Source organism: Saccostrea echinata, unplaced genomic scaffold (genome assembly GCF_033153115.1).
Source record: "Saccostrea echinata isolate AGI-Se365-2 ecotype Australia unplaced genomic scaffold, CSIRO_AGI_Sech_v1 ptg000054l, whole genome shotgun sequence".
Classification (NCBI taxonomy): Eukaryota; Metazoa; Mollusca; class Bivalvia; order Ostreida; family Ostreidae; genus Saccostrea; species Saccostrea echinata.
Window position 1 is genome coordinate 35,981,259 of NW_026889803.1, and position 11,242 is coordinate 35,992,500.

General features: G+C 31.9%; 2 protein-coding genes across 3 annotated transcripts in view; one reads left to right on the forward strand and one right to left on the reverse strand.

The window, feature by feature from the left end:
- Nucleotides 1-1,746: 1,746 nt before the first annotated feature.
- On the reverse strand, nt 1,747-6,084 carry LOC133205388 (probable RNA polymerase II nuclear localization protein SLC7A6OS). The gene is made up of 5 exons (XM_061341191.1): nt 5,916-6,084; nt 4,211-4,714; nt 3,611-3,935; nt 2,970-3,044; nt 1,747-2,546 (listed from the first exon to the last, which is right to left on the reverse strand). Exons 1-5 carry the CDS (start codon nt 6,075-6,077, stop codon nt 2,437-2,439), a joined length of 1,176 nt encoding a protein of 391 aa, XP_061197175.1. The 5' UTR covers nt 6,078-6,084; the 3' UTR covers nt 1,747-2,436.
- Nucleotides 6,085-6,189: 105 nt separating this feature from the next.
- LOC133205692 (mitochondrial inner membrane protein OXA1L-like) overlaps nt 6,190-11,242 on the forward strand; it is a 10,719-nt gene continuing 5,666 nt past the window's right edge. For both annotated transcript variants that reach the window (XM_061341543.1, XM_061341544.1), the window contains exons 1-4: nt 6,190-6,293; nt 6,429-6,551; nt 9,890-10,154; nt 10,530-10,673. In XM_061341543.1, the coding sequence (XP_061197527.1) occupies nt 6,210-6,293; nt 6,429-6,551; nt 9,890-10,154; nt 10,530-10,673 (616 nt within the window). In that variant the 5' untranslated portion in view covers nt 6,190-6,209. The remainder of the gene's footprint in view (nt 6,294-6,428; nt 6,552-9,889; nt 10,155-10,529; nt 10,674-11,242) is intronic.

Consider the following 11,242-nt stretch of genomic DNA (forward strand, 5'->3'; position numbering starts at 1 on the left):
CTTTTAAGTTACACAATCCCAGTAGATGCAAGAGTATTGCAGTAACCTTTTTAAAAAATGATAAATCAAGAAAATACACATTTTTTTCAAGATGTACTTTACAGCAATCTATAACAAATATATTTCTTTTGTGTCAATAATAAGAGAAATTCCTCTTCTTCTGTGGGTGTAATAATTATCAAGCAATGCTCTTGTTTCAAGGAGAATTTTGATAACAAATTGCATGTCAAATTAGAGGTTATTTATTGAGTTTTGTGTAAGGAGATTTCTGGTAGAGCATCTCTGATCAAACAGGTGTTATTTATATCTCTAGGGAATTGGTCAGAAGAATTTGGGCTCTTAATTGCAATTTATATCATTCATAAAAAATACAATGAACAATCTGAGTGAGACATGACAATCTGCAATTTGTTGTAGAGATATCAAAGTTAAAATACGTAATGGATTTTAGAACGACAATGAAACATCGCATTTACACACTGGGATTTTTTGGGGAAAAGTTCACTTTTTTATGGGCTCCGGTCTTCTCTCTCTCTTTTTTTTTTTTTTTTTTTTTACAAATGTTTGCTTTTTTTAAAATTAATATGCACACGTCAAATAATGTTTCGAAATCATGGAAAGATGACCAAGAGAAAGCAAATTTTTAGAAAAATGTGTTTAAAAATGTAACATTTTGTTTGTTATACCAAATGACTCATCTAGCCAATTTTCAAGTTATTTTTTAGCAAATCAAAACACTATATTGGGAAATATTTCACTTTCCTATTTCTCAGAAACCCTATATATCAAAAGAATGCTAATTAAAATTTCATGTGACAGATCAATGAAATTTTCACTTTAAGTGATCCCAGATTCCTGCCGAATGGCAATCAAATGCGCCATTGTTCTTTCTCTGAAATTCTTTCAAAACGCTACACCTGTAGATTTGGTCTAATTTCAGTACGACTTGGTATATTACTGTAGCTCTACTGTTTGTACTTGTAACAAAGAAAGAGAAAAGCAGCACTTGGACTTGAAAATGCAACGCACAGCATAAATAGAATAATGATCTTTGGTTTAGTCCCTTTTTTGAGGCAAGTTTTATTGCAATCAAACTAAAACTGTAGGAGAAGTAACCTTTTGAAAGAATTTAACAGAAAATTCTAGTTTTAGTAACCATGGTAACATTGTTCATCAAAATCAAAAAAATGATAAAGAAAATTATATATCCTGATTCACAGAATTATGACTGTATCTTAATGTGGTCTACTTGTGTGCCAAGTTGTATTGAAATCAGACTTTTACCTGTAGGAGGAGTAGCATTTTGAAAATATTTCACAGAAATTTCTATTTTCTATTTTTAGTAACCATGGCAACATCGATCATTGAAATCAAAAACAGATAAAAACAATTATGTATCTTAGTGTAGTCTACTTTTGTGCCCAGTTTTTCTTTTACTGAAATCAGACCAAAACTGTAGGAGGAGCAGCATTTTGAAAAATTGTTTACAGATGGATGGATGTACGACAGACACCATTGCATAGGCTCTTCCGGTCTTTAACCTGTAGAGCTAAAAACTCTATTAAATGAGGTATTTACTTATTTATTAAGCTGGAAGTTGGACTTCTTATTGTTTTCAGTTTGAAAATAAATGGTGCTGCTTACAAGGACAGGGATATTAATTAAAAATTAATATTTTGAAATTAAATTTTCTATTGAAAAAGTTGAAAGCATCAAGTCTCTAGAGTTTTCTAAACATCATCTGCAGAAATTTACATTTTTATTTCATAAATATGTATACAAGAACAATATTACATTGCATTTTACAACTTCAAATTCACAAGTATGCATTGCACATGGTAAAAGATGTAATTTGTTACATGATTACAAACAACAGTTCCTGGAAAAAAACACTTCCTATTACTAATTTACATTATTACAGGCTGTTTGCACTTTTATAAAACTTATTAGAATTAAGAAATAAAAGGTCCACATCAGTGTAGTATATTAGGAGTAAATTACTTATATACCTAATTGTATACATACATTCATTGTTCTCTGGGGGGGGGGGGGGGGGGTTATGTTGGATTGTATCACTTGACCCATATGGGTGTATTATGCAATAAAGAAATTAAAATTAAGTATTGTAGTAGGGAATTTGCACATACTGTTACAATATCTTATGAAAATCTTGATTATAAAATAAAAATTAAATCTCTTTAAGTGGTATTTGAGATAAACGTAAATATACTTGCCATATTTTGAGGCGGAATAAAAAATATTTCGAGCATAAAAAAAACAAATATTTATACACAGATGCATGCACACTGAATTTTGTAAAACAGTATCTCTTGAAGTTTGCATTTTTACAAGAAGAATGATATGGACAGTGTCTCACAGATAAAATACATCATGATTTTTACATTAAAATTTTTTCTTATTAACTTATCAGTTTGATTATGAATTATCAATTTCTAACTCCCTCATCACCCGCTGTTTGTAATGCCCATACCCTGTTGGATTTTCATCATCTGTATCATCATTTGATGATTCATCACTTTCATCTTCTGAAAAAGCATTTGAACATCAAAATAAAATCAGGCAACTATGAATCATTAAATATTAATTCATTAATATTTTTATCTCAAAGTATAACTTCCAAACTTCCAAGCATATGAAAGATATCTTTTTGGTGGTGGTGATGGGGGGGGGGGGGGGGGGGGGGGGGGGCGTGATAACAATCCATCTTTCATATTAGTAGTAACACAAAAGCTATATTCAACATTATCAATGAGAAACAGTTGCAGTCTTAATCACAAGTATATCATACACCCATTTCAAATATACAAAATCTTCAGAACTTCCAAAGATTGTTGTTTTTTCATAGATATCTTGCTCCTCACCAAATCAAATTGTTTACTTTTAAAATTGAAGAAATTAACACATATCGACTTGATTTAAAAAGGTGCTTGCATATTTATCTTGCTTACCTATATTGCACCTAGATGACATCCACTCAACAAGGCCTCTGTCTTCATAACCAAATGCCTGGTAATCATCAACACCTATGGAAGATAAAAGCTTATAAATACTACATAATGGGTTTCTCTATTGCACAACAAACTACAACAGTAGTTCTATAACTATATTGTTTATCCATCGGAATAATACAGTAATCTGATTGGTCGAGAGCATGTAGTGTGCAGGGAGACAATTCATGATGACAATTTGTAACATCTGTGTTGTCTCCCTTCAGATGACAATGGCCCAAGCCATCATACAGGGTGACTACTGTATTGTCTCCCTTTTGATGAAACTAAATTGTCGAACTGATTTAACTCTGATATATAAAATACAGTCAAACCTTATCTTGAACTCCATGGGACCGAGAAAAAACTTTGAGATATCTGAGGATTCAAGATATCAAGGGTGAAATACTTGAGGAATAAGGGGTTGGGACTTCAAAATCACTTTGGCATATCCATGGTATTCAAGATATCCATGTTCAAGATACCGAAGTTCAACTGTACATTAATTAGTGTATTAATATGCAGGTTTGATAGAGAGTTAGATAGTTAGAGAGACATTAATATCCCCATCTAATTGAGCTATAATTTTATCAAAAGCTTACCATTTCCATACACAAAATCTACGTCCTCCTCTTCTTCTATGAACCTTGGATCCTCATCAGGGTAATCATTCCTCCAGTTACTTTCCTCATTTTCATCATCCTCATCCTCATATATTTCATGGTCCTCCTCACCATTATATCCATACTCAAGATTGTCTGCATATAAGGAGTGAATTGACAGGGAGCTCTCGAATAATTGGAGATTGAAATCTCTGCTGTTCGTGTAGTAAAGATCATAAACATAGTCCTCTTCCTTTTCTTGTGGTACTTGTTCATGTACCATTTGTTCGGAATTACACGTAACAAGACTAGCATTTTGAGCTTCCTGTAAAAAATTTAAAAAAAAAAAATGTTTAGCCTTCATGTATAATGGTTTTAGAATAAATGATACCAATTTCATAACTTTCCATTCTGGCAATGACATATATTCACATGATACATACATGTATAGTAGTAACGTTAGTACATATATATAGGTCCCTGATATTCCTGTGAGTCCTAAATCTAAACAGCTGTCCTTAAACCTAAAATTAATATGGTCATTATAAAAATATAAATAATTCATATGTTTTAGGGCATTTTCCCAGTGAAAAATTTTACCTGAATTAAGGACTCAAAAGTTGGTAGATTTGACTGATTGACTTCTACATCATACAGGTGATAAACTTTTTCAGCTGACTGTGCACCATTGGCTACTGAACTTGCTTCATGTAAATTTCTCTGTTCTTTTTCAACCCCTTCTGCAGAATTTACAGTGACATTTTTTCTACAGTTACACAAATCTAGTTCTTTTTCACAATTTTCTGAAGCATTTATGCTTGTTTTGCTCTCTGAATGTTTTGCACTTTCTTTTTTACAAATGTCACATACATCAGTGGACTTCAGTGGGGATATTTTCTTTTCTACACAATCATCACATTCCTTATCAAGGGCTGCAAGGTCTAAAGCTCGGAAAGATGACGTTATCTTAAATCTGTTGGCTTTTGAGGACTCCTTTTTATGCCGTCTACTTCTGGGTAGAGCACCTGGTTGATGACTTTTGTATTCTCTTTGTAGTTTTTCTTTTCTTATTGCATCTTTGATGTGCTTTGAAATAACTTCATCCTACAAAGAAATGACTGAATTTTCAATTCACACATAAATACTAATTATAACAGGAAAGGAGGAAAATTGTGATGGACCAGACCAGGATTCAAAACCAGGCCCCCTGAATCTCGATCTATTCAGGTATTCTAAACAACAAAGCTATCTGGCCATCAAACCCGTCTGACCGCCACCAAGAACCTACATACAGTATATAGGTCCCTGCCGCCACATATAGTTTAAAAAGAATCTTTGTTAAACAAAGTTTTCATAAATATGGTATTCAGAAATTTTCGTGTTAGATCTAAATAACATGAACATTATCTCCAATATATAAATTATATATGGAAATGTAACACAGAGAAAATGTAATGGACAGTATTATATATATATGCAGTTTCAACATATTCATTATTAACAGGTTCGGCACAATCTCTTGATTAAGCTATATAGCTTGAAATAGCTATATAGCTTTATTAAGCTATTCAAATTAGCTCGATAAAGCTATTTATATGCAGTTTTTAACAAAAATGTTATTTGTGCAAAATAGACAAAAAGTCGCAAGTAATTGACTATTCATATATGTACTATGGGCTATCAAAACAACAACCAAAATCAAAGATAGTTCCAACATTGCAGCATTTGAATACTTTTAAGCAAAAGATGAATTTCCATTGTTTGGGTAACTGTACACTACCTTGTGTGAGTTGAGGCATGGATAAGTATGATTGCTTCTCATTGTACTGAATTATTACCAATCAATTATCTTGTTGACCATAATTGACCTCCTTTATAATTTCATTCGAGATCTAATTGTATCAATTGCTTTATATAGCCCCAAAACTTTAAGAACTTTGAGTACAAAGTCTCTTAAGGAGACACAATTTGATGAGTGATTTGCTGAGAAAATAATACATTTGAGAAAAAAGTGTGATTAAATAGCTAAATCAAGCTATTCTGAATAGCTTAATAAAGCTATATAGCTAAATCAAGCTATATAGCTAAATCAAGAGATTGTGCCTGACCTGATTAAGTTTACATACCATCTGTGTATAACCCCCAACCCTGAAATTTTGTAGATCACACCCTGTTCTGAAATGTAATTTCTTTCAAAGACCATTCACTACAATTTAATTATTTATTATGTTTGATCTGAGTTAATATGAAATTCATTCTTCACCTATAGATTTTGAACCAATTGATGGTCTGAATTTTACTCTACCTTCGATATGACAGTCCCAGCAAACTTCAGATAACTCTCACAACCATCTGTCTCATGTTTACTAGTATCAGCTATGTCTGATTTGAGTTTTTTACACGAAAGAACAATATTTTCGGCAGGATCTTCGTACCTTCTCCGTTTCACCCTCACTATGGTCGCCATCTTGAATATCGGATTCTGCTTCACCTTTTCTCGTCTTGAAAGGAGACAACTCAAGAGGGATTCCGAATGATCAACATGTGGGATCTGACATGAATGTCTTTTTATGTAAAGTTAAACATTTCATTTACCAAAATGGCTACAAGTCGATATTTCAATAGTATAATTAAATGTAGTAAGCAGGGTAATATTTTAATCGCAAGAGTGACTGACACAAATGTAAGTATGATGAAAAGTGGTCAATGGGGAAGAAAAACATGAATCCGAATTTTCTCCGAGATTTGAAAAGGAGTTGCATTTAACGAAACCTTTATTTTGTTTAATTTCATTAACCTTACTTCCTTTTGTTTTTAGGTTACACTAAAAAGATTTTATAATGTCCAGAAATGCACAGCCAAAACAGGGTTAGTCAGCTTGTTGAAGAAACACAGAATTGTAGTAAATTCAGCTCTCATTACAAGGGCAAAAAGCACATCGGTAAGTAATAAAGGTAATTTTCAACTTTTGCTTACTGTATATAAGAAACATGTATATGTCCAGCCTCTATGTATTTAATTTATGCATTCTGTCAAAAGTCATGCTAAAAAAGTACTATGAGTACCAGTAGTAAACAAAATAAAATAATCTTATTGTTGAGACAAACCTAAATCAGGAAACATGTGGCAAGCTATAAAGAAATTGACAAGAGGTACCTTCAAAACTAATATTTCAAATACCGAGTGGATAGATTATTTTAAAACCCTACTAGAGTCTGCTAAGTTTGACATAGATTGTGTCTTTGAATCAGAGGCCAACAGTTTTCTAACAGAACTTGAAGAAGGTAAAGTAAAAAATGAAGTAATTGAATTGGATAAACCTATTGAACTGTGGGAAGCAAATGATGCACTTAGTAAAATGAAGAATAATAAAGCTCCAGGAATCGATGGTTTAGTGACAGAAATTTATAAAAATTCTTTCAATCAATTATCAGAATACCTTGTAAAATTATTTAACATTATATTAGAGACAGGTGTTTTTCCAAGCGAATGGGGTAAGGCTATCATATGCCCTATGTATAAGAGTGGAGATAAGAATATTACAGAAAATTATAGGGGAATATCATTACTGAATGTTATTAGTAAAATTTTTACCAAAATTTTGAATAATAGATTGACATGTTGGGCAGAATATGGAGAAGTGTTGTCTGAACAACAATCTGGTTTTAGACAGACTCGGTCTACTATTGATAATTGCTTTGCTCTTCAAGCAAGTATATATAAATATATTAGTAAGAGCAAAGGTAGAATGTATTGCCTTTTCATAGATTTCTCAAAAGCTTTTGACTGTGTACAACATAATATATTATTGTATACACTATTCAGGAAAGGAGTCAGTACAAAAATTTTATTGATTTTAAAGTCAATGTATTCCCAATTAACATCATGTATTAGAAATCAAAATCATATTTCAGACTTTTTCCAGTGTAATATAGGCACTAGACAGGGTTGCATGTTAAGTCCTCTCTTATTTTATGTTTATTGGTGAACTTACAGAATTATTAGATTCAATGGAATGTAAAGGTATATACATTGATGAGTCATTTCCTAACATTATGCAGTTACTTTTTGCCGATGATGTAGTAAATTTTGCAGGTACAGTTATTAATTTACAAAATCAAATTAAAGTATTAGAAAAGTTTTGCTATAAATATGGCATGAAAATTAATTTACAGAAGTCAAAGCTCATGGTGTTTAGAAGTGGAGGTATAACAAAAAGTACAGAGAAATGGTTTTTTGATGGAAAAGAAATTGAAATTGTACCATTTTACAAATATTTAGGGTTATATTTCACAAGTACAATGACATGGGAATTGACAATGAAGTCTCTGTGTGTGTCAGCGGAAAAAGCATTGTTTACTGTATATAAATTTATGAAGATGTACAATGCATCATATAAACAAATCTTTTGCATCTTTGATAGAATGATTGTACCTATTTTGACTTATGGTGCTGAAATATGGGGGTTTGAGTTACATGTATCTAAATGTATTGAATCTATACATACCAAGTTTTGTAGAAGAGTATTAAGACTCAAGAACAATACACCTGAAATAGTTGTCTTAGGAGAACTTGGGCGATATCCCCTTATGGTACACTATTTTAAGAAATTTATTGCATATTGGTTAAAGATACTTTGTATGGAAGATAATAGATACCCAAAAAGATGTTACTTATTTTTACTTCAGTTAAACAATGTTGGTAGAATTAGAGGTAACTGGGCATCAGAAGTGAAGTCAATGTTATTTAGATATGGTTTCCATTATGTATGGCTTTATCAAGGTGTAGGTGATAATGTATTATTTTTAAAAGAGTTTGTACAAAGAGAACAGGATAACTATATGCAGGAATGGCACTCATCATTGAGCTCCTATAGTAAATTAGATTTTTATTGTAAATTCAAAATTCTTTTTGAACCAGAAAGGTACATAGATGTTATAAACAATACGTTTTTTAGAGAATCACTTTGTAAATTAAGAACTTCTAGTCACTGTTTGGAAATAGAACACGGTCGATTTAAGGGTATTCCTAGAGAAAACAGGTACTGTCTCTTTTGTCAAATAGCAAATAAAACATGTATTGAGGATGAAGAGCACTTTGTAGAAAATTGTGAATTATATATGGATATTAGAGTAAAATGTAATATGTAATATTTTGAAACACTTGAGATTTTATAAAAAACACTGTGAATATGTTTATATATGGAAATGATGTAGTTTTAAATGATATTGCAAAATTTTCTTTTTTAGCTTTCAAAGAGAGAGAAAAGTTCATTGAAAATTTAATATGTGACAAATGAAAAGCATAAATTCATATGTTCCCACATTATATATATGTTTAAATATGTGAGTCTGATCTGAAATTGTAAATCTATCATTTTAATATATGATTGTACTTTGGGCCGGTGGCCTGTAATACTCAATAAATATCCTGAATTGAATTGAATTGAAACCTAAATCAGGCTCACAGAATACTGTCATTTTGATGATAGAAAATTCTGTGTATAAATGTGCAGATGAGCCTTGTTAAGGTCAAGATCTAGTAAATGACTTTAGAATGTCTTTTTGGTGCTAGATCAATTATGACGTCATAATCAATTCCAACTTTCTTTTTCCCATACTTTGCGACTCTAATAGACTTATGTAGAAGATAAAGTATTTTCATGGTGTTCAATTTGAAATCGTATAAAAAGTAATCCCGGTTCCTATATTCAATTTTACATTATTTCAAAGAAGAGGCTAAGAACATACAAATTACTGTTTTCTGAGAGACTGTAGGCAATCTGGATACATTTCATTTGTCTGATATGACAAAAATTCCCATATTCATGACTGACTTTCTTAATTTTTCATTGAAAATGACAGTTTAAAATATGAGTTTTCGTCTTGTTTACCTACAAATTATACCCCGATACACCTTATTTGACCAAGCTATACTTATAAAGCATCATAAAAGGAATTCAGTTCTCAAATTTGAAAAATCTGTAGGCTCCTTTCATTTACTAGATCTTGACCTTAATCCGGATACCTGTTTTCCCAAGCAAATCGTCTCAATAATAAGCATTTGAGTTACTGAAACAGATCTTTTACATCTGATAGATATACATGTACATTCCGTTCCTAACAAATTATATCCAAACGGTGATGGGTCTTGATTATTTGCATCCATATTAATTAACAAGGCTCCACTGTATTCAACTAATTCCAAAGCTTATTTTCCTTATATATGCCTATTCTACAATGTCTGTTTTCCCTTTTTTTCCCATTAATTATTGTGCAGACTGGAGTCGATGAAATCCTAAGCAAAGCTGCATCTGAAATCTCCAAAGATGATAAGTTAACTAAAGTTGTTTCTGAAGTGTCAAGTAACACTGGAATAGTAAAACCAGAACTGACAGATGTCACCTCTAGTTTAAATGCCCTGGGGGAAGAGTCTCTGAAAAGTCTGGGACTTGGAAAGTTTACTCCACCTGGACTAATGCAACAGTTTTTGGAGTTGGTTCATGTAAATTTGGATGTACCGTGGTGGACCTCCATTGTGATAGGTAAGTTACATGGAAATTGATTTTTTTTCAAACCATAATGACATATAACTTTGAACCACAACAATCTGGAATTTATCAACATTTTCTTCCCAGCATTGTAATTATGAAAGTACATGTAGTAGATTTCTATTTTTTTAAAAATCTTGTGTGATAGAGAACTTTGAGAAAAATTCATACAGAAAATATTGAATTTCAACTTGCTTTCTCACTCCTTTTATTGATTTTTTCAGCATTTTAGTGTACCTTTCAATATGAATTTTTTTCATGATTGAAAGACATGATTTGTCATTCAGAATGTAGAGACATAATATTTTGCATGACAACTTTCAAGCAGAAAAAGAAATTGCAACAAGATTTAACACTTGAATTTTTCAGTAACTGTTATAATAAGAGGTGCATTATTCCCTGTATATCTGAAGGGGAGACAAAGGACCATTAACTCTATGAACCATGCACCTACAACCCAAGTTCTGCAAGAGAAAATAACAAGGGCAAGGATGAGAAGGGATGCATTAGCAAGTAAGGCCGTTAATTTTCATTCAGTGGTCATTATTCTCTTATCAGAAGGTCAGTGAACCTTGAAGAGACATGTGCAAATTACATTCAAACCTCGTTAGGCCAAATAAAAAAATATGTGTGGTTCCGGTTACACCTCCAAACAAATTAGGGTAGGTAGGTAGGTTTTTTTTTGGTTTTGTTTTTTTTTTAATATAATAAACGTCAAAAATATCATTGAATGTTCTTGAATTAACTATCGGTGATATTGGTGAGGTAATACTATTGCTTTCTTTCAAGTGGTGATATTTGTAACTGACAAAACACTTGTACCGCGTGTTGAAACGATGTTGTCAAAGAAGGCCACCATTGCTGAAACTAAAACTAATACTGGAGCCAATGAGGGAAATCGGGGAAAATTCCGGAAATTTGAAAATTGTCAAAAAAAAGTTTAGGGTCGGGGGTATAAAATAAGGACGGTCGGGTAACCAGAACCACACATATTTTTTTATTTGGCCTTATCTCAAACTCAGTGGGACTGAGAAAAAGAACTTTGAGATATCTGAGTGTTTGAGATATCCAAAGTTCAGCTT